The 25,203-nt window shown below is 35.9% G+C and overlaps 2 protein-coding genes across 4 annotated transcripts in view; one reads left to right on the forward strand and one right to left on the reverse strand.

Annotated features, from left to right (window-relative positions):
* Window positions 1-3,221: 3,221 nt before the first annotated feature.
* Window positions 3,222-24,569, reverse strand: LOC139961473 (pseudouridylate synthase PUS7L-like). Its single transcript, XM_071960663.1, has 8 exons — window positions 24,413-24,569; window positions 19,999-20,865; window positions 18,412-18,568; window positions 17,578-17,806; window positions 14,683-14,793; window positions 11,983-12,163; window positions 5,694-5,866; window positions 3,222-5,437 (listed from the first exon to the last, which is right to left on the reverse strand). Exons 2-8 carry the CDS (start codon window positions 20,819-20,821, stop codon window positions 4,871-4,873), a joined length of 2,241 nt encoding a protein of 746 aa, XP_071816764.1. The 5' UTR covers window positions 20,822-20,865; window positions 24,413-24,569; the 3' UTR covers window positions 3,222-4,870.
* Window positions 24,570-24,821: 252 nt separating this feature from the next.
* The window catches only part of LOC139961908 (cilia- and flagella-associated protein 54-like), a 70,827-nt gene continuing 70,445 nt past the window's right edge, over window positions 24,822-25,203 (forward strand). For all 3 annotated transcript variants that reach the window (XM_071961543.1, XM_071961544.1, XM_071961545.1), the window contains exon 1: window positions 24,822-25,048. In XM_071961543.1, coding sequence (XP_071817644.1) covers window positions 24,864-25,048 — 185 coding nt within the window. In that variant the 5' untranslated portion in view covers window positions 24,822-24,863. The remainder of the gene's footprint in view (window positions 25,049-25,203) is intronic.

Raw genomic sequence — 25,203 nt, forward strand, 5'->3', positions numbered from 1 at the left:
CAACCAAAAACAACCAAAAACGTAAAGCACATATTTGCACAATCCCAGTGTAGACCTTATGAAATACCTAATTTATAGCCCAAATATGCCTCAGAATGCAGCAATTTATGTCTGTTTAATGGGGAAGGGGCCAATCCCCATTAAAAGGGCGTTGACTTGATGGACCTCCGAGCCACAATCTGTTCTTATTCAAATCACTGATCAATGCTGCATACTTGAAAAACTTGATAACTTATCAAGCGATAAGTTGTGCTATTTTCGTTAAACACACATACTTCAAATGGCATAATTTTATATGCATATTAAAATCTAATCTAAATACATATTATAACCTGCAGATAATATTTGAAAGCTGGTCGTTACAGCTCAAACCAAAGACAAATGATATGCCTTCTATGATCCCTCTTGAGAAATACAAAATATATTAACGACACTAGAGGAAGCAATACTGCTTGACAAGACATGGTATATCGTATCACTTGTCAATCGCAAACACTATACACTACACTTTATGCCCTGATTAATACTTATATAGAATAATTTGATTCAAAATTATTTGAGATGCACTTCAAAGACAAGTATTTTTTTTTTTAATATATAGAAGTGAGGACTGATATGGAATATATGATTGTGATTTGTTTAGCTACCTAAAAAATTATGTAGCTGGTACAAGTTTCCTATAACCAACATAACCTTTTCATATGGTTGTGACAAGAACCTTGCTTTACTATATTACATTTCATCAGTTGTACTCGATACTTAAAGGCACTGAACACTCGCCCTAAACGGCGTGCCACGCACGCGGAAAAAGTGAACTTTCCGTTGCTTGCAAGTAAAGTTTTCTTCTTGTCGCTACAAAATGCAGACAGTAGTGAAATGTGATACCTTGTTATCTTTTATCTAGACCTGAGATGTCCATCGCTGCTAATTGTACACTGTGTTGTGGGTATTGACCGTAGCTGTACACTAGTGTCTAAGTACCGACGGTAGCAAGCTGTGTGTGTATTTTCTGGGATCCATGGTGGTGTCTAACACTTCTGTTACACCTCATTCGAGACTAGGTGAGATTACCGGCATGAGACGTTTCTTTGTGCGCGAGTCTTCACACCCTTTAATCAAGATATCACTACTTTGAAACCTACGTTTGAGTTGAACCATTGACTCGAGTCACTGTATTATCTAGATCTATGGGAAAACTGTCCATGAACTTGTGTTCGAGTTGCTTTATTTCTCTGAAATTTAGTGACTTTCTTCCTGTCTTGTTGCATAACTGGTTATAGTTCCTGATAATTCGACATGAATTGAATATGGACCACTGACTCAACAACCACTGGAGACTAATAATTCTTCAGATCCTTGGCTAGATGAAGTAATGGTTTTGTAATACAAACTGTATACTTTATCAATCCTGTTCTTGAACCATTGACCAGAAAATTGTGTCCGTTCTGGAGAGGAGTATTGAAGGAGAACCGGACTGGTGGTGTGCTTATAATAATCCCTCTGCCAAATACAAATACCAAGGAATTTAATTAAGAAAATAGAGAATTGCACATAAAGCACTTAGGGCAACATCTTTATGTTGTCCTAGGTGAATTCAACTCTTTTCACAACACTTTGGACTTCATAGCATAAAATAAACACTTAGGGCGACAGTGGTGATTTAGTGTACAGTGATTTCGTCACACTGGACCATTGTTAAGACTCCAGTATGTGCACCATTTATAATAATCCCTTTGCAAAGTACATATAGCAAAGAATTCAATTAAGTAATTAATTAATTTCACATATACATGTCACCCTATGTGAAATTAACTCTTTTCACAACACTTAGGGCAACATTTAAGACTCCAGTATTGGTACTATTTATACTAATCCCTTTGTTTAATACATATAGGAAGGAATTTAATTAACTAATTAATTAATTCCACATATACATGTCACCCATTGTGAAATGAACTCTTTTCACAACACTTAGGGCAACAATTAAGACTCCAGTATTGGTACTATTTATACTAATCCCTTTGCTTAATACATATAGGAAGGAATTTACTTAACTAATTAATTAATTCCACATGTTCATGTCGCCCTATGTGAATTTAATTCTTTCCATAATACTTAGGGCGACATCGGCGATTTAATGTAATTACGTCACACTGGACCATTGTTAAGACTCCAGTATGGGTACTATTTATAATAATCCCTCTGCAAGTACATGTAGCGAAGAATTTAATGAACTAATTAATTAATGCCACATATACATGTTGCCCTATGTGAATTTAACTGTTTCCACAACACTTAGGGCGACATTTGAGACTTACTGTTATTACGTCGCACTGGCCCATTGTTAGCACTCCATATGAGTTCTGTTTATAATAATCCCTTGACTCAATACATCTAACAATGAATTTGATTAACTAATCAATTAATTCCACATATACATGTCGCCCAATCTGAATTTAACTCTTTCCACAACACTTAGGGCAACATTGGCGATTTAATGTAATTAAGTCACACTGGACCATTTTTAAGACTCCAGTCCGGGTATTATTTATAATAATCCCTCTGCAAGTACATATAGCAAAGAATTTAATGAACTAACTAATTTCACATATACATGTTGCCCTATATGAATTTAACTCTTTCCACAGCATTAAGGGTGACATAGTATATAAACAACACTTAAGGCGACATTTGCAATTAAGTGTAATTAAGTCCGACTGGCCCAATCTATTCTACTTTATCAGTTTACACAGTAGTTACTGTATCTAATACGAGAATCGGGCTAGGACCATTTGGCGCATGTGCTTCCATTTTGTGACTTTATGATCTATATGACACTGTTTGATCTTGTTTCTTCTGTTTAAAGAGTGGTCCCCCAGAGCATAGGTTACAGGCCCAAAGAAGCTGTTTATGGTGTCAAAGGGAGGGTGGCTTAGGGGGTGGGGGTTTGAGGGGGGTGCCTTAACTGACAAGAGTTCGTTTCTGATAAGAGAATGATCCAAAAACTGGCAAGGTAGAGTTAGAAGGTGCACCTAGATTGTTTATAGCCCCGACTCCACTGTGGACTGCAGATTCTGGTGGGTCTATTTTCCGGGAAAAGTTTTTAATCAGTGTGCCACACGCCGTTAGTAACAGAAGAATAGATCAGTTTGTTCAAGGCTGAGTCTATACTAACCTGAGTTCATGACCTGAGTCCTTATGCAGCAAAGCGGATTCAAGTCCACAGTTTGGTGTTGTGTACTCTAGCACTGGTGCTGCAGACTTATATATAAAGGTGTGTAACTGAGAAACAGAACATGGAAAATAGGAATTTCAACCACTGGTGTAATTGTGAATGTTCTACAAAATATCAACTTTAAAATAGAACATGAACATGCCCTTAAACAAAAGAAGGACAGTTATATTCTAAATGGCAGAGCCTGGCAATTTACAAGTAGTATGCTTTATATTAAGAAAATGTTAATGATTTTTCCAAACCCTGCTATTTTATTGATTTATATGTGGAGGGGGGGGGGGGGAGGGGTTAGCTCCAGGTTCTTTGGACATTCAGGACTATGATATAACTTCCTCCTTCATACTTGCTTAAGACCATTATGATACACAATATAAAAACAACATTTAGGGGGTGACATTAATAATGTTGTAACTAAATCGGAGTGTACTGCATGTGATAGGCCCACAAGCAAGGAGTATGCTGCAGTTGTACCTAACATCAGTGATAAGTTTTAGTACTTAAGCATTCTACATTGCTTGACCACATGTGTCGCATTCTAAATTTCTATTCAAATGGTAAGGTATATACTGTATATAAATGATGTAGTGTACAAATTCACAATGGTTGATCCTATACCATTACTACTATACCATTACTACTGGATTCAGTTTGGAATGACTGTTGCCACCCCCTTCACTGTTATCTTAATGACAATGTAATTAACAGAGGCAGTGGCAGACTGAGACAGCCGTACACGAGAACTAATCGCTATCGTAACTCGTTCACTCCCCGTGCAATCAAACTTTTCAATGTCAACTTAAGTCGCTAGGCTGTTGCAATAATCTTTTATCCTGTCCTTGTCTTACTGTTTTTATTCTCATTCTTTAATCTCCATCTGTATATATATATCCTGTTGCATTTTCCTATGCTCATTTATTTTTGTACTGTTTTGAACTTTAATGTGCGAGACACTAATTTCCTTATTTGGAGCAATAAAGTTTTACTTACTTACTTACTTACAACATAGTAAATGTTCTTCAGAAAATTTTATCCATTATTGTGAGAGGAGGTAGAGGGTTAAACAAATCAAAGATAGAATAAGCTTATATGATCAGAAATTTCCTTTGCTGAAAGCATGCTACATTGCTTGACTACATGTGTCGCATTCTAAAAGGACCCAATAGTTACATTTAGGTTGGCAACTTGATTTTGGTTTTCTTAAAAAAACCCAGAATTACTATCCAAGAATCATTAAAGTTTTATGTTTAAAAGAAGAAGTTTGAGATCTACCGTATGTGATCACATGATTAAGAAATCAGTCTACCGTATGTGATCACATGATTAAGAAATCAGTGTATTGCATGTGATACAGTGGAAACACTTGGGGCGGATTGATATAGACTCTAATAGGTCATGCCACATTAAGTAAATATGAATTTTTAAAAATACAAAATGATACTTTCTGTAGTCGTCACAATCAACATAAACCTGAATTAGATGCAGTCATCCTAGTAGGTCCTTAAAGATGTATTGGCAGAGATTTCAGTATGCACAATATGTAATACAAATATGGGACATTTTTGTGTAGTGTGTATGCAGTATTAACCAGGTCAAAGTCTGCAACTTTTCTGCAACTTTCTTCAAGCCGTTTCATTTTTAGTCCTCTATAAGTTCTCTCAGAAGAGTTGTGGCGTATGTCGACGATGGGAGTTTGAAACTTATTTCCATATTAAGGTCAGCTTCACTGATATCAATGCCACATTTGCAGATTTCTAAACTTCCATCTTTCAAGGCGCTCGGCCTTTTCTCATTGCTGTCATCTTGGGGTCTTTGGGCCTCTCTTGGAGTAAGTGATTCTTCTGAATTTCTTCTCCATCGACCTGCATTTATTTCAGCTTCATGGGAATCCTCAACATCTTTTGTTTCACTCTGGCCTCGGTTGAACTCCGAACAACGAGATACATTCCCATCTTCACGGAACAAGCTCCACTGAAATTCCAGTGGAGTTTCAATGAGACGTCTGTAATCTCCAGGAACGTTCAACTGGAGAGAATTCAGTCTAAATTGACAAGATTCAAGGCCGTATGTCTTGAAAAGTTGTAGGTAAGCTTCACCTGTTCTGTTTTCAGGATATTTCACCATGTTGCCAGGCAGAGGCAACACGACATTTTTGATACTGTAAGTCAACTTATCGGATAAGTCCTCAGGAGAAGCAATCTTAACCTAAAAGGAGAAAGAAAAAATGAAAACAAAAAGTTGACAAGGAAATTAAAACTCATACTTTTGGAAAATCAAATGAATTATTGGTTAGAATGGGGTTCAAGCCAGTCTGTCAGGAATACAAGTTGTATCTTCTACAATGGTGGCAATTAACATCCAGTTTTGTTGTACTCTGCAAATAATCTTCAGTGCATTATTAATCAAATCACCTTGAAACCTTAAGAAGTTTAAGTTTTTATTGATATCTGTAAATACTAACCTCAGTTTTTGTAACCTTTCCAGCTTCAGTGGTTATCAGATCCCCTGGAATGACGTCGAAACCGTGGTCCAATATTCGTTGTGTCACCATATGATTCCATAGCAAACTTGTGAAGCTATGAATGTACAACTGCCTCATACGATGAGGTATTCCTAAAAGTGCTTTACAACATCCTGAAGAGGAAATGAGAACAGAATGCAATATCAAAAAAACAATAATCACACTGCCTCATTCAATGTGGTTTTCCTAATGATATAGCCTAGTATTTTACAACATCATGAAATCCAAGTATGAAGAAGAGAGTGCAATATTAAGAAACAAGTTTAGAACACTGCCTCATTCTGTGAGGTATTCCAAGAGATTTACAACATCCTGAAATATCAAGAAACAAGTTTAGATCACTGCCTCATCAAGTGAGGTATTCCAAGAGATTTAAAACATCCTGCAATATCAAGAAACAAGTTTAGAACACTGCCTTATTCAATGAGGTATTCCAAGAGATTTAAAACATCCTGAAATATCAAGAAACAAGTTTATAGAACACTGCCTTATTCAATGAGGTATTCCAAAAGATTTATAACCTCATAGAATATCAAGAAACAAGTTTAGAACACTGCCTCATCCAGTGAGGTATTCCAAGAGATTTAAAACATCCTGAAATATCAAGAAACAAGTTTAGATCACTGCCTCATCAAGTGAGGTATTCCAAGAGATTTACAACATCCTGAAATATCAAGAAACAAGTTTAGAGCACTGCCTCATCAAGTGAGGTATTCCAAGACATTTACAACATCCTGAAATATCAAGAAACAAGTTTAGAGCACTGCCTCATCAAGTGAGGTATTCCAGGAGATTACAACATCCTGAAATATCAAGAAACAAGTTTACAACACTGACTCATTCAATGACATAGTTACAGGTATATGTCATTTTGTGATGCCACACTACTAAAAATCTGTACCATTTACAGGATATCAGACCAATGATATTGTGTGGTATTAAATCTTCCCACTAGAAGTCACATGGTCCGAGTTTGTTACTATGCAAGAAGTATTTCTAAAATTGTTAAACATTAAGAATGCTTTGTCTAACATGAATGAAGCATTGAGAAATCCTGGTAGAATGTGTTGATCAATAGAATGAATGTTTCACAATTGTCTATATACAAACATTGAGAGATACAGTAATTATTGAGGTTGATGATCAAGTCACCATGGCAAGAATACAGGACAGTGTGATTGAGAACGTTCGGAACATCTGACATGAAATTGACCAATGAAATATCAGGTGGGTGGTACTGTAAATAATACCCACTGCTACACTGCTGTAGCAAAGTATAGTTTCAATTATACAGCTTTTAGAATGGCTAGATGTATGGCTAACATCAGGCTCTATGTTCAATTTAAAATATTGACGTATGTCAAGCCAACCCCTTCAGTGTTCTCACGTTACCGATTGTTTTAACAATAACAACAAGTATTTATGTGCAATGGATTTGTCAAATAGAGCTGAGATTAAACCGTTACAGCTTATACTTTTCGATGATAAACAAAAATACAATTTTTAATGATCCACAATAGGTCACCTTTTGGTCAAATTTAAGTAAATTCTCTGCACATATCCTACAAGTAAATAACTTCTTGTACAGCCCGAAAGCAATAGCCTCAGCTCAAACTTGATATGCTAATGAGTCTAACTAAGGAACATGTCTACTACGGAAATCGGTTGTAGGCCTATGTTTACGTAAGGTAATTTTTGCTGGGAAAAGTATTAAACAGACCCCCCCTCCCCCCAAGCGGTGTTACATTCTGTATATAATACTAATGCATTAAATTTCACACAATAGATTGTAGTTGTGTATCAGCTCCTTACATAGCAGATTCTTCCAAGACTGCCAAATCCTAAACCCACTGCTTTAAATCATGTACTTTTCAAGCTTTTTCCATCTCTTGAAATATCCTCATTAATACAGATTGAATCATCTCATAAGCCCAAGGGTCAATAAGCACTGACAAGATGCTTTTAGATTTATATTGTCCATTAAAGAAATTGATTGAGGGGGGCAAAAATAGGTGCGAGAAATTTCCTTCAAAGTGCAGTGAAATATCAACAGCAACATGTTTGTTCTTTCTCTTCGATTTCTAATACATCACAATTACTGAGCATAACTATGTTATACTGTAGAACGATAACGATCTCATTTATACTGCTAGAGTAGAAAAGGTTCTACGTTTCTGGAAATAACACAAATTTATGTCATTTTGTCTAAACTATAATTACAATCATTCTGATGCTATCCATTATACTTCAGAGTATTTGAGCCCATCATCAATATCATCCACTGAGGAAAACATTTACATTTTCAAAGTTTGAAGAAATATTGCTAAAAGTAAAATTAATGTTTATTGAGCTTTCCTAAATTCTAGTAATGGTGAAAAAGGATATCTGGCCTCTTTTGTTAGTTTTCAGTACTGAGCAATATGTCCTGCTAATAATAATACATCATTTGCAAAGATAAGAGAGACAATTATGAGAATTGTTTGAAATTTTAAAGGGGACATGAAAAAAAATGTCAACCAAGATCCTTGATTGATTAAAGCTGATATCCTTGTAATAAAATTTGCATTCCATTTAACACAGGCACACAAACATGTATGTTTGCACACATGAACACACCCAGGGGTGCTTTACATTCAGACTGGAGACCCCATTGATTTTTCCATTGTTCAAATCCATGTACTTTAATCTTAACAATACCCTGAAACAGAATTCTTACGACATGGTCATTCTTTGCGAATGACATTTGTGTAACTGGAATTCTTTTGTTCCACTCCTCAGGGATAATACAAACAACTGCACATGTGTGCACACACACATTAAACACACAAAATACACACAAAAAAGTCAACTATAAAGTATCCATCGATACCATATTAAACAAATACAACAGTATCGATGTGTAACTTTACAGAAAGTCAGAAGTTCATGTAAACACTCCATTTTATGAATTATTTTAGTGATTATTTCGCCTGCCATTGCTCTCTGATGGATGAGGTGATTAACAGACCTCAAGGAATTAAGAGCGTACACCATTTGAAGATGATGTCCGTTGTGTTTGCATAAACCTTTAAAGCCACTCGACATGTCTTGGCTTCCGACAAATTGCTCTGTAATACCCAGGGAGTTAAATATGTATATTTTGGTAATCCACATAACGAATGTCGAAACCTTCGTTGGGTGACACTTTCCTTACGGATAGGAATTAACAGGAAGAGGCAACTGTGATGTAACACAAAATGTCAGAACGTGTATGCGTATCTTGGGGAAATCAGAACAGCGGCGAAGGGTATTCTCAGCAGTCAGACTTTATGAGTTCATCATGACGCTAACAAAGGGCAGAAAAGGGCAGAAGGTACAGGAGAAAGCATTTGTGGGAGGAGTACTGAAGAAAACAAGTTACATAAACACATTTATCTCTCGATAACTTTATTATTAACAGCCCATACTAACTCTTTTTTTTTTTTTTATTGTTTCTAAGTTCCCAGTTATATTGCTATACTGACTAATGCTTAAACAAACCTCCTTTTTTCTTTTAATTGGATGGATTTTGCTAATAAATTAATACCAAATATCCATAATTTTGTTTAAATGATGTAAAACATTTCCATTTTGATATTTCTTGTTTAGTCTAGTACTAAACCATAAATCTCAATTATTAATGGATATCAAACTTATATTCCGTCTTTTTCTCCTCTGTGTTTAACGGTCAGGATTCTTTTGAGGAAGTCATTCGCAAGCAAATGTTACACATGTACTGCGACATGGAATGTTTCCGCTGAAAATTCAAGACATGTCTGTTTATTCAAAAGCAGCTGGTTCTGTGTATCCTTCGGGCATTTCCCTCCGAGATCATTTCATTTTCCACTAAATTAACCGGTGAATTGTTCCGTACGAATGCTATGAAATATTTCCTCTCATGCAGAAAGAGTTGGGGTGCAGTCGGCTGTTAACAAGCCTGATAATGTCTTGACAATATATAGACAAGCTCGGACTAGAAATTTACATGAGCCAGCCTGTAGGTACATATGTTAAGAGAGTATTGAAAGCCTTCAATACAGAGCGTTATGACTGATTTTGAAGCGAGAAAAATCCTTTTGAAAAGAGTCCACATATTTGTGAGAAAATTAAATTGACACACTGACAGTATTTTTGTGCTCGTCTATTGAGACATCAAGTTGAAGTGTGACGAAACAAAAACTGCTTTAAAAAAAAAACTTTCCCTTCAACACAGGTTAAGAAAGCAACTCCCAACAGTGCAGGCTACATTTCCATATCCCTTTTAGCATTCAGGAAATAACTGATCTGGTCTAGCATAGCAAACTTTTAGTCAAAATTGGTCAAATTGCTATACAAGTTCAAAGATGTATAGCACTTTTTTACACATGAACCACAGTTTTTTTTTTTTTGGTAAAAAAAAATCATAGCCTTCCAAATTTCTACATAAATTTGAATACTTAATTATTCTCAGAGCATTTGACCAAAGCTCATTAATCCCAGCGGTTAGATTACCTAGTCTAGCACACATAACATTGGATTTAAGTTACTTATGAATGGATCAAAGAGAAATCATAAGGCATTTTGGCCTTCACAACAGCTCTTCAAGATTTGAGTTGGATGACATTAATGGCTACATGTTATTTACATGAAGCTTAATGGGTGTTATGCGTTTTATATGAAGAGCTGGATGCTATGTTATTTATATGGGAGACATGTAGTAAGCTATGGATGCTACGTTACTCAAATATTAAGCTATAAGTAAAATAGGAGGATACACTGCTTTATATGAATCTATGAATGCTACTAACTATTGTTTATATGAAGCTTTGGATGCTATATTGTTTATATGCAGCTTATGGTCCTGATATGTTGTTTATATGAAGCTATGGGTCCTATGTTGTTTATGTGAAGCCATGGGTCCTATGTTGTTTATATGAGTCCATGGGTCCTATGATGTTGATATGAAGTCATGGGTCCTATGATGTTGATATGAAGTCATGGGTCTTATGATGTTGATATGAAGCCATGGGTCCTATGTTGTTTATATGAAGCTATGGGTCCTATGTTGTTTATATGAAGCCATGGGTCCTATGTTGTTTATATGAAGCCATGGGTCCTATGTTGTTTATATGAAGTCATGGGTCCTATGATGTTGATATGAAGTCATGGGTCCTATGATGTTGGTATGAAGTCATGGGTCCTATGATGTTGATATGAAGCTACGGGTCCTATGTTGTTTGGTTATGAAGCTATGGATGCTATTTTGTTCATATCCAGCTATGGGTCCTACAGTATGTTTCTTACATGAAGCTATGGGTCCTATGTTGTTTATATGAACACATGTGTCCTATGATGTTTATATGAAGCTATGGGTCTTATGATGTTGATATGAAGCTACGAATGAACAAATGGATGATGTTTTATTTGAAGCTAACAGTGCGTTGTAGTGATATATAAAACAACAACAGAACAGTAACCCTCATAATTGGACTGAGGAGCTGAGTTATCATCAAAAATGAGCTAAATTTCCTGGTATTTCAGAGATTTTATAGCTCAGGTAACTTGAGCAGTGCTATGGAAACATTTAGCTGCACTTGTTTTTGGAAGTTTCTTTTTTGTACTGTTTGATTCTTACATATCATACAAATCATCCAAACTATGGCACTCTCTTGAACGGGTTCAGTACGACGATACATTAAATACTTCCACCAAATCAAAGTAGGATTATTCACAGTAGATATAATAAGTAGTCAGATAGAGAGAGAGCACTGTTGTCTTTACGCCAATGTTTTCCTTTCGTCCAATTAAGGAATGAGGAGGCAGTGAATCATTAAACGTTCAACAAAGAACAGTGATGCCCGCAGTCATACATTGATGTGTAAGCAGCAAAGGTCTCTGAAATAGGTGACTTTTGTTCACATTGATAATTGATCTCAAATAGAATTACATTTATCCATCTGTATCTATGTATGTGTATGTGTATGTCCATGTCTGTCTGTCTGTCTGTGATATGGAATTTTTATTCTTTCGTTGTCATTATTTCTCATGTTTTCGTTCTTTGATTGATTTCATAGAATTTGAAAAGACCATCCAGTTAAAACCTGTGATATATCAGTCCTCGGTAGTTAGTACACTATCTGTTAATGTAGCTTCAAAACTACATTTTACTGAATTTCACATTCATCATCGAAAAAAAATTGTTTTAGCTTTCGGTGAAGTTAAAGGTAATTACCTTCTTGTTCTATACCATGTCGGTGTAGCGCCCTCAGTATTGCACACTCTCTGACCTTGTAATGAGGCATCACTTTAAGAGCAGCCCTGCAGTCATGTGTCTCCTTGAAGATTCGTTTGGCCTTGTTAACAAGGTCGTCTTTGTCAGAATCAGGAGAAAGAATCAAATCAACCGCCCGTTTCTGAGATATGAAGTAGAAAGTAGAAAGCTTATTGGGTGTTTCTCCAATTCTTGTGTGTATGACCAGTGGTCTACTGAGGACACTTTTCAGACTTTAGGGGACAAATTAAGAAGATACCAATATAATCGATGGAGATGGGGGGGGGGGGTTGGGGAAGAGGCTGATTTTCACCATGCCAATTTCTCATCTACATCTATTATCTAATATTTTACGACCAATCTATTTGAATTTTCACATATTGAATGATTGCGATGAAGATTTGTAGAAGGCACCCTGGGGAACCTAACTGTTTTGAAATAGTACTCAGGAGGTATATTTCTCTTGCGTATAGGGTAAGGGGATGCGGGAGGCAAGTTTCCCCAACTTTCCCTAGACTATCAGTATGTCACTTTTTACTATAAAGAATTTGTCCAGAGATCTTTCATCCCATTGGATAGCATGGGATAGCATCGGATGGGAAGTAGGCTGAGGAGGTATTTTCCTTGCATTTGAGAAAAAAAAATTATGCTCAGTTTCAAAATAACTATATATTTTGCAATTATTGACCGTAGGCGTAATTCACGTTCATGATTTTTCCTCTTTTCTCTACAGATAACAGCAAATATGTTATTTCTCTGGAATTTTTTGACTACCCTCTTTACATTTTGAAGGGTCGAGACGCCCAGTTTGAATAAAATGGGTTCATATGAAAACCAAGAACTTTGTTAGTAGTTATTGAGACCATTTTGTAGAAGACATTACTAACATTAAATGTCAACAATAACAGACTTAAAACTTGCCAGAGACCCAAATAATGGTCTCTCATACTCAAACTTCAACACTCACTTCATAGCCACACTCATATATAGCTTTGTTGCTCACTGAGACACTTAAATCGTCTAATTGGATGCTCAAAAATGTCTGTGAATAAATTTGAAAGGCCAGACCCTCCAAAATGGTACTTTTGATGATTTTCATGAATTCTAGAATGGCTAATATGTGGGGCCGATACTCATGACCTTTAATGTGTTGACTGAGATGGTGAGGCACACATCATCATCAAACTTTAAAAGGTGGTATTTAGAGGCATTAAGCATATTTTTAGGTGAATATTTTGAAAATATAGAATGAGAATATGCACAGCTCACCTACACTCGAAAGATTTCTGAGCTATGTTAAAATCAATAGACATCTTAAATAGAAAAGTGTTTATACCGTTTGCAACGTTATTCCACGAACCTTAACTCTATACACGAATCAAATCGTTTGGCAAAGTAGATTCTCTCATTTCATCAAATTTTATGTTCTTGAAAAACTTAAACTTGATACATGATTTTCCAAAATCTACGGGATCCCAGAGGGAAGCTCTAATCGTGATATGAGCCACGGTTAAATGTAAAACTGGAAGTTCATATTCCACATTATTTCTGATTCAAACCCTTGTTACCTTACGCTGCACTCGAGGGTACTCTCAGGGTCTGTTTCACCCTGAGGATGTCTGATCCATTTACCAGATTTAATGAATAGACCAGGAAGAGGCCCCAAATGTCTCTCAAAGGTACAACATTTTGTACATTTTTAAATTGTCTAAAGTTTGTTATAAAAACCATGTAAAACTTTATTGACCACTATTGAAGAAAGTGATAATTAGATGTTACATAGTGAAAACATTTCTAGATATAGCTACTGTAATTAAATATGGGTGGAGAAATGTAAGCACTTTGTGAGAATATTTTTCACTGAGAAATATGACACTCACAACATGAACTAATGAAACCCAATATAATATTCAGGGTAATTTTAAAAATTGTGAGTTTGAACCTTTAAGAACAGCAGCTCCAGAGCAAACAGGAAGTGGGAGATGACCTTGGATCACAGGGGTGACCTAAGGGTCCAAATTCATTTTGGTTTGTAACACACCATTACTAATGACTTCCATCAGTGCAGGTTACATTTCTAGAACAGTTTTAGTCTTTGCAAAATTATTTAATAACTTCATAGTACTTCACAGTGATTCACCAATCAGAGTGGCTGGAACTTAGTCTAGCATTTAGACTATTATTAAAATCAGATCCTTAGAAGCAACAGATAAAAAACAATAACAGGAACTCAAATAGTAAATACAACAATAACAGGTTCATAATATAGTACTAATTAAGTATTATCAATGACATTAAAAAATATTGTTTGGTCAAATTTACTGATTAACAAAATGATTAAACAAAACTGCAGAGGGCTAAGTTCAATACAGCTTATATGTTAAAGACAGAATATTTTATAGGTAAATACCTTGAAAACTAAATAAGATGTACTGTACAGACTGAGGAACAGCACTCAAATGTCATGGAGCAGAGTACAAGTAGAATTTTATTGGGGGAGAATCTGCAAACCGTTCTGCCCCCCCCCCAAAGAAATAAATAAAAAACAAGGAAAACACCCCATAATCACATATAAGGTTGAACCCTCATGCAGTCAGATCATGTGGGAAATTACTGTTATGCAAATGAGCAGTGATATTATTGCTATGATGGAAAACTTACATAATCCTTCTGTAGCATGGCAAGTCCCACATCTGCTGTTAAACTTCCAGATGGTGTCTGACATAGCTCCCCAAATCTCTGTTTACCAAAATAATTGATGAAACCGTCTCTCTGAGGAGAAACGTAATTCCAGATGTAATCATACAAGGGGAACGGCAACCGTTGAGAGAAGACTTCATGACAATATGAATCAAAAGTAAGATATACAGAATATGTAATTCATCCCAATGGCGAAGACCTAGACTTTGACGTCAACTCTGTAAATATTTTCCTTCGCTGTCAGTTTTTTACTTGCGATGATTAATATCCGCAGTATATCATATCAGATCTTGCCATTTTTACGTCGCAACCTTCAAAACTTGACTCCATTCTACTGCAGGAAAGCCCAGCATTAAACTCAACTAATAAATACATTCATGATATATACTAAACAACAGAAAAATACTCTACCTGGAGAATATTGCCTATAAAACTAAGTAGCAAAGAAGACATTTATCAAAAATAATATGATGTCCGTCAATTACATAACCCCAAATATTTTGGGGACTGCCACATTCTTATCAAATTCAATCAAATTAGTACAAAGGTTAGTATTGCAAGGTAATGGAGGAAAGTTTTCTGTGAGTTTTAAGTACATGTGTGATTGGGTTGACTTTGGCATTGTAGTTTACACAACTTTATGCCAGACTTCAACTTAACTGTAAGTCTCTTTCATTTGTCTTTAGACATATTTTTTTTGTCAGTTTTCCTATGAAGAAAGATCCTGATAGGATTGGAACTTCAGGCTCTCTAACTCTCATAATTCCAGCTGCTTCCGTAGGCTTAAGTTATAATCCGCAAAGGTTTTTACCGAAACCTACTAAGTAATATTCAAATTCTGACTGGCAATTATCAAACCAAGACATCTGTCTTGATTTCTGTAACCAAGTGAACGTTAATTAGCAAGTATAATTTGTAATTTCATAATTTTGCTAATTACACTGGCTAGACTATTTACCGTGTTGTATTAATTACCTGCAAAAAATCATTCTGACATCTTCATTTGGGCTCTCAATTTCTTTGTCAAGATAAACTGTACTGTTGCGTGATTTAAATATCAAATCGAGTCGAAAGGTTATCCAAGGGAAGAGGCTACCTCTTCTTTATTGACAAATATCATTCATCAATTGAATGGAAATCAGAACTACATCTACAATTAGAAATCTTCACCCTATTTAATGTTCATGAATAATGACAAACACAATATGCTTATTCAGAGGTAGAACAACACACAACTCTGTAAGGTTTTCACCTGAAAGACTGATAAGAGGCATGGCCAGATTGGCCAGTATACTAATATAAGAAGAGGATGGACCAGAAGCTAATAAACATATCGCCTTGCACACACATCGCATGTGCTGTATATGAATTCCATTATTAGCACCTTACTTTCACAATGGCCTCATATTTTCCAAAGACGACATTTCCTCCCCCTCCTTTCACATTTTTTTCTTATTCTTTCTTTTCCCAAGTTGTTTTATCTTCAAATGTCAATGACTCTAAGTCCCACATAATAATGATGATGATGATGATCATAGTGTTTCTTCTTGTCTTTCCAAAATTGAAAATTTTTCAATTTGCTGGTTGTTGAGGGGAAAAAAGAGGCCGGATATTTTCAATAAAAGGTTTACAAAAATAATCTGCGATAAGATTCCCAACTGATTTGTGACCCTATTTACAAGTCTCTTCAGGGATAGGATAAACTATAGATGATGTGCTTATAATCTAACTTGAATTATCATGCCCAAAAAACAAAAAATTAAGGATAGTCAAGCACTTTTTCTTTTTTCTTTGTCAAAGATAATAAAAGAGGGAGATATTTTCAAAAGAGATTTGCTCTGACTTTCTTCTTCTTTAAAGGAGACTACGAACATTTCTATTACTTCAATCGCTGCAACATTTGTTTTAGTAACTTTCTGTGTAATCAAGTTGTCTCGGGTGCATCATCCCTAAGAGGGGGGGATGCAAAATAGAAAGTTCTTGTAAGAGCCAGGAGCAAAGATGTATCATCCATGATACTTTAATATGTAAAAGTCCAACCCGGGGGACAAAAACATGTGAAACATTGTGAATATTTTATTCCCCTTTTGGGAAACATTACAAGTCATCGAACTCAAAGTATTATTGAGTTGCCCATCTTTGTATTATTTTTTATCAAGTGTGATGAAGACCTTAATATCTCAATTAACAAATTGTCTCAATTCTCAAGAAGAAGAAGATGAAGAAAGAGATTTTAAATGATAATGACACCTCCTTCCTCAAACTGCTCCCCACAATAGATGTAAGTGCTATTTACCAATAGAATCTAAAGTATAATTGCTTTAATATTCTGCTAAGCTTTGCTTAACAAACCTTGAGGCATAAGAGACATGAGTGCTTTGGCTCATTTGAACTGCTATCCCAGTAAAGATTGTGCATATGATTTGTAGATTTAAAGCAGTCTGTCAAACACAATGGAAAACAAACAACATGAAAAGCACACAGGGACAAGAAACTATTACAAAAGTAACTAAAATTTAGAACTTTAGGAGAAAGTAAATGAATATAGAAAATACAGAAATTAAAAATGAAAAGACTAAAATGATAAGTAGGAGTACAGCAGATAAATACTCAAACAAAAGGAAATACTCAGACAAAAGGAAAATATGAAATAAAAGCATTTGAATTTAAAAAAAATTTTAAAAATTAAAAGACATAAGATCACTTTGACTGATATAGCTAATCACAATCCACTTCCTCTCTAGATGATTTTATAGTTCAATGCCTTACTCCAACCCCTGCGGAAAAATATGCTTTTGAATGTCTTAATTTTAAGTGTTACGTCTTTGTGCAGTTACATCTTTTAAGGGTTTTTACCTTCAATCTCTCAATCCTCCTCACTAAGTCCTCCTTCAGATTGGATTCTCTACACGAAAGACAACAATTGGTAGTAGTTTCAACGTCCTTCAAGACCACATTTCGGACGATCAGTCTAAATCGATTCCCCCAAAGTTCACCGGTCGTGATTGGGCCAGTTCTGCTGTGAAGGTTTCCGACTTTCACACTTCTCTGTGCTGCGGCGAGGTCATTCAACAAATTTGATACTCTGTGTAAAGATTGGAAGGTTTCATATAAGGAAATTGTAATAATTCACCTATAATAGTTAATGTGAGTAGTAAAATACTGTAACCAATATTTTTGTAACATTCATAAAGACTGTTTCCATCCAAATCCAAGTGCCCAGTTCTTTTTTTAAGCAATTGCTATTTGGCAGGTGGAGGTCCTAACCATGCCACCTTTTCATGTTCTTATTCTCATTCCATATAGTCATTGTATATATTTTACATAGTCATTGTATATACTTAACATAGTCATTGTATATATTTAACATAGTCATAGTATATATTTAACATAGTCATTGTATATATTTAACATAGTCATTGTATAACATAGTCTATATTTAACTACACTGCACTATTATGACAAGGATTTTCTTTAACCCTTCATGGTCCCTTAGAATTTCTAAAATTTATTAGATACTGAACAATTTAATTTTATGCATAACAGAAACAGAACAAGCATGGTTTCAACATGTGTTGTTAGAGTTTGCCCCTTCGGTACAGTTAGCTAATCAAAAACCTGTACAATAATGATTGCCAAATGAGTTGTGTTTCTGATAAGTTTTAGTTCAAAATAAGTGGCTTTTACTACCTGTGCAATGGTTGGTTCACAGCCATAAACTGCATAGTTATTGCTCTCTTGTCTTTGATTCCTGCATAGCTGATGTCAGATGGTTGGACCCTTATTGCCCTTGCAATTATCTGAATGGCGTCGAGGGTCTCGAGATTGTTCTTCCATAGTGTGAAACCTGAGTTGAAAGAGAAAAAACAACTTCCTGAGATCTGCAAAACTTTCCCCTCATGAGTAGAATTTCTAATGTGAAATTTGTATGTATTATTTATTAATCTTGACCACAATTCAGATGGATAGTTGGAACTGTTTATCATTTTTAAATTCTGTTTAGTAAGGTTATCCATTCAAGGGAAACCATGTTAAAGTTAAGTTGTCTCATTGTTAACAGTTCATTTTCTTAAACCCTGCTTAGACATAACTTTAATCCAATGTCCAAAGAATCTGCAATATTTCTAAGAAGGAACTTTTGCATGTTGTCATTTAAATGCTGCTTGTATTAAGGTACCTATTTGATTGGATACATGGGTAAACTGAGTAATAGGAAAGTCCTCCTAATGTTCTTCAAGGTTACCTCTCACATTTCATTTTTCCACTGAAAGCAGGATCCCAGTCTTTTCCAAATCCCCCTCATCTCAATCATAAGATGTAGCTTGCGTTCTTTAAGGTTTTCAGCATCAGAAAATATAATCACACAATTGATTTAACTTTCACTTTAAAGTCACATCTAGAACCTTTCCAGACTGAAGCAACTGGCCTGTGCAATATTCAGTGTTACAACTAATACCTTTAAATATCTCAGTTGTAAAAATTAATCAATTTATTTACTCTTACACAATTGGAGAATATTATATGTTGTGACTCAGTGCTGACTTTGAGTCAGAGCTCCATAGTTCCCACAGTAATCACAGCACAGTACTTGCTATGAACAAAAGAGATCTTAAACAGAATTAATTTTTTACTATAATTCTGAAATTTGATAACACCACCATAACAAGATAAAATGTTGTAAATATCATGAGTATTGGCCCACGAATATGCTAGAAGCTTTAATAGAAAGTCAAATAATGGTCGCCTGTGCACCAACTTTGCAGTTCTTATGTTAGGGACAGTTAAAAGCAGACGGGACGAGGAACGCAACGGTCTAGAGGGAGTATAAAGAGAAATTAAATCACAAAGGTACTGCGGTGCAATATTGTAAATACATTTAAAAGTGAGTAATAAAATCTTATAAGATATTCTTTCTCTAACTGGAAGCCAATGCAAGTTATGTAGAACGGGTTTTATATGATCATATTTGGAAGTACCCGTTACAAGTCTGGCAGCAGCATTTTCATGTAATTTTACGAATACTCAATGTCTGGAAATAATCCGGATATTTACAACCATCAGGAAAATTAATAATAACAAATATAATAGCTAATACTGATGACCAGTAAACCATGTGTTGACTTTAAAGTAATTTTCCTTACTGAATGATTGATTTCATATAAATTTACAAATACAAAATGTCTGGAAATAATCCAGATATTTAGAACCACCAGAAAAATACTAATAGCAAATTTTATAGCTAATACTGATGACCTGTAAATCATGTGCTGGCTTTACCAGAGTAAAATATCTTGTCCTTGGTGTGATCAGACTTCCTCTTTTGACCTCTTGACTTTTCTTTGATCCTAAGTTGGATCCAAGATTTTGAAATCCCATCTGTGTCTCTCGTAAATGTCTTACTCTCAATGAGTGATCCGTAGTGTCTATGAATAAGTCTGTGTACATCAGTCCTGACAGACTTGCAGGCCATATGATCCAGATCCAGCTTCTCGTTCACTTCTCGTCTCGAAACAAACCTGAGCAAATTGTCTGAGTCCTCTTCAGAGAGAAGTGACCTGAAAGTCAAATACATATCGTCGACAGAAATTTTCATCTCGTGGTCATTGTCTACGACTGCGTGGAGGTGCGGAAACTGACGTTTCACTGCAGAATATAATTGTGTCCTTTGTTTTTTCTCATGAAATATGCCTAGGGACAATGGTGATATCCTGTCAGTTTCATCGAGTTTAGGTGGAGCACTTTTGTTTATCCTAGCCCTCTGTGTTTCTGCATAATCTTGAATGTTTTTATAGATGTCATCTTCAAGAACACTGGTTAATAGCACAGATGAATTCTTATGATCTTTTGTAATGGGTACCAACTTCCTGGTATCTTGGTGGGAATCTAATGATGTGTACTGGTCTTCTTTAACGATGTTCCTGTCTTGTTGCAGTGGAATAATGTGTAATGTTTCACTGGTAGAAACATGTTTGTCTGGTGAACTGAGCACTGCATCCTTCCCTGACAAATTAATTTCAGTGACCTGAAAGTCAGATGGTCTGGTCTTTATGCATCCTTTAAGTCTGGGTGATTCAGATCTGAAGCATATCATTCCAAACATACTGAACTGTATTGGTTAGAAATATGGTCCACTTCTTATTTGATCTGTGGATGAGAAAACAATGGATTTAATGACAAGATCAATAGGTGTGTACAAGTAAGAGGGCCTGACATTTCAATCCTAGCAGGATCTTCTTCGGAGCAGCACATATTATCTTACACTGTAGGCTCTCAAGTGGATAAGCAGTTTGTTAACAGTTTTGTTTTATTTTGTGAGATCAATAGGTAACAAATATGGATCTCTAATGTAATACAGCCTAAGTGCAAACCCTATTCTTGAAGAGCATAAATCAGGGATAAATAGAGAATATTAATTAATAGACAGTCATATTCTACTTTGGTTGTATTTCATAACAATCAACTACAAATTTATACAAACTACTGGTTTGGATTATAACATATGTTAATGAATGTTAATCATACATGAGCACATTATAGCATAACCCACATTACAGGTGCACTACCAACATTTTGGTAAGATTGGTTATAGTGTTTACATGGGTCCAAAAATTGGGTACCGGGTACCCGAGAGCCGTTACCCGCCGAGTGTCAGGGTACCCGGGAAAAAATTGTTTACCCTCGTGTATCCCGATTTTCAAGAAATTACATATTGGATGCTATAATAACTGAATTATATTCTCTACTGACAATGTTTTCATGTACAAATACGTAGGTGTAAGATAAGGTATGAAACCTCCCTCAATAATTTCTATTTGCTTTGTTTCTTTCATTAACTTGTTAATAGCTTCATATAATTAACATCACTACTAACATCGCACTACCGCCGCTGCTTATGCTTGCTCTCCACCTCTTTGGATCAGACCATATAAATATCCAATTTAGCTCTTAAACAGTTGTTACTACTACTATTTTTTAATGAGGCCCAAGGTTCGCATTAGAGGCGAGATTGCGCGATTCATGCAATTTGATCGCATTTGGAATAATTGATTAGAAAAAAGCCACTTGCTATTATGATTTTTTCGTTATCCAGTCTTTAAATCATTAACATCTCGTAAAATTCCTTGTCAGTCGTTCCTTCTATGAAATAAAGGAATGATAAATCATAATTGTGAGAATTCTTTCAGTTTCTTCCACACTAACACCGCACTAAGTCAATGGGGAAAATCAAGCCTATACCGCTGAAATTGTAATATCCTTGGAATACTTTCATTATTGCTGTTACGTTCGACCACATGGTTGCCTAACACCACACTAATCAATGTGGTAATCTAGCCTAACGTCTTGTTTATTAGCTGAAATTGTGAGGCAATTATAAGATATCCATGGAATACTTTCATTATTGCTGTTATCTTCGACCACATGGTAGCCTTAACCCAAACTAAGTCAATGGGATCTGCCTAACCATCGGTTTGCCCCCCCCCCCCCAAAAAAAATCACACAATGTGTAGAATTCAGGTATTAAATTAGGAACGGGTAGTTTCAGGTCGGGCGGGTACCTGGATAACCTATGCAAACACTAGTCGTTAATGAACTGATGAAATGTTAATCATACATGAGCACATTATAGCATAACCCACATAATAGGTGCACTACCAACATTTTGGTAAGATTGGTTAACTGGCTTACACAGTTTTAATGCCACAGTTGATATTCAAACTGTGTCATCAGGCTAGCTATTATTAAATTTAAAAGGGGGAGGTCAAGGCTAGTCTATATGAGTCCTTTCATCTAACGGTATCCAGTCAAAAGGTCCCTTTACCAAAACGTCCCCGCCATTTTAAGACCAAAACGTCCCCGCTTTTTACCAAAAACATACCCGCAGTCAAAACGTCTCCGTGAGTCAAAACGTCCCAGCTTTTTATAATCAGTTGGAAGACAAGTGTGGATGTTTTTAGTTCAAATCAAAGCGTAAGGATAAGTATAGTTTAGGTTGAAAACACAGTTTTTAGGAGTGGGAAGTGCCGGTTATGAGGGCGGAAACATATTTGAGTATCATTTTCTGAGGTAAGATAATATAAATGGAAAAGGGAATGCAAGAGGGTTGTAGGGTAATTGGATTTGTTTAAACACGAGTTGGTTTCTGAAAGAATAAATACGATATTGAGGGAAGGGAATAAAAAAGATTTTTTATAATAAATAATCAGCAGTTATTTTTACGACACTTAAGCGACCACAAATGTGGGAGAAGCCCGCAAGGGCTTATGGATTACAACTTACACGTCGATGGCTTCCAATTCAACATTTAACTCAAATTTTGGAATCTTTTCAATTTAGAAAGTCATTTCAGATGGGAAAACCGTAGATTTCTCTTGGATGAAAAACCCACCTTACTATGACCCGGCCGGGAATCGAACCCCGAACCTTCCGATTGCTAAGCTTCATTGCTTCAAATGCCACCGCTTTTATCCACTCGGCCACAGTTTGTTTGTTTACGTACAACAAGTTACTTTTGGAATATGCGAGACGGGCTGGATGAAAGTGATATTTTCCTACAGCACATACATTTATTTTTTTTTCTGAAGACACTTTATATTTTTGATTTTCGTGATTGTTTGCCTAATTTTCTACCCTATTCCAGAATTTATTCTGCCTTCTTTTTTTTTGATGGCCTAGAAGGGGGACTACGGCTAAAGCCCCCAGCCCCTTTTCCCGTCTCTGCCCTAAACGATATAGTCCTTCATGATTTATTTAGCGCTTGTAATCCAACTTGCATGCCGATAACTTAGCCAAATTATAGGCCGTGGCTATTCTTATGACTAGTCGTAACAATTATTGTTTGCCTAATTTTCTACCCTATTCCAGAATTTATTCTGCCTTCTTTTTTTTTGATGGCCTAGAAGGGGGACTACGGCTAAAGCCCCCAGCCCCTTTTCCCGTCTCTGCCCTAAACGATATAGTCCTTCATGATTTATTTAGCGCTTGTAATCCAACTTGCATGCCGATAACTTAGCCAAATTATAGGCCGTGGCTATTCTTATGACTAGTCGTAACAATTATTTATAAACTATTCTTACGACATAGGCGAATTCAAGCGCAGTAAAGTAAATAAAGCAACGGCGCATGTAGTGGGGTAACCCTAACCCTAAACACTAACCTAACCCTAACCGGAAATTATTGTTACTCCTAGTCGTAAAAATAGTACTCCTAGTCGTAAAACTAGCCATGTTAAAGCAACTGCGCATGCGTATTTATAAATTATTCTTACGACTAGTCATAAGAATAGCCACTTTGTAAATTATAATTTAAAATTAATATATTCACAACTGTGAATGAATGTGACAGACAAGGATGTTTTGACTTACGGAGACGTTTTGACCAACGGGGACGTTTTGACCAACGGGGACGTTTTGACCAACGGGGACGTTTTGACCAACGGGGACGTTTTGACCAACGGGGACGTTTTGACCAACGGGGACGTTTTGACCAAAAGTGGGGACGTTTTGGTACGGGGACGTTATGGTAAAGGGACGTTTTGACTGGTTGGCCATCTAACGTTATGGTGTAGCCTAGCCTTCAATTAATTTGGGCCTAGCCTAATCACAACCTACGAATTGGTTAGGCATAAAAACTATCTTTGATCTAGCCCAGCCTTGCTTGACGTTAGACTAGAGTTAGACTGTTAGTACTTAACCTTGGCTACGATTTTTCATGAATCTTGATATGAAAAACACTGCAAGGTCCTCTTTGTTGATCGTTGTTACGTGTGATGTGTAACGTTATGTGCCTTTACAAACAATTTCGTTTATATATTATCACAATTCTGTGCAGACTGTCAGGTGATATTGTCAGCTGGTTCGGGCGGCACTAACAGTAACAGGTGCATAGAAACTTGAGTAGCAAAATATATTTTTTATTCTTTATTTTCTAAAAGATGAATTTAGTAAATATTCCTTCTATTTTTTAATGAAATAAATATTTCAAAAGTGTTTATTATTCTAATTTTGCCTTTTTTGTTGAATGTAACCAACTTATGTGATAACTTAAAATAGATTTGACTTCGTTTTACCTATCAGATTATCGACTCGCCCTAGCAACCGCTTGCAAGCAATTTCTGATTTTTGATCAGACGAAATGGTAGAAAAATGGCAGCTACCCTGAAATATCGGGCTGCTCTGTCAGTAAAACAAGCCACGTCTGCCTTTTATGAAGGGGATAAAAATCCAGTTTACAATGCGTTCTCGGAAGAGTATAGGCTTTTCATTCAGTATATGCAAAGAAAAGTTTCAACCTCATTTCGAAAGAAGGACGACGAACCCTTCTCAAGAGGGTAGGCTAGACTGACTAACATTAGTATAGTAACAGTAACATGTCTGTCATTAGGACTAAGCTAAATTAAGCCTAGTCTAAGTTGCCTTATAAGTTTAGCCTTTGACCTGGCCATGGCCTAGTGGCCCGTAAGCTCATGCCTTATAAGTTTAGGCT

This window comes from Apostichopus japonicus, chromosome 20 (genome assembly GCF_037975245.1).
Source record: "Apostichopus japonicus isolate 1M-3 chromosome 20, ASM3797524v1, whole genome shotgun sequence".
Taxonomy (NCBI): Eukaryota; Metazoa; Echinodermata; class Holothuroidea; order Aspidochirotida; family Stichopodidae; genus Apostichopus; species Apostichopus japonicus.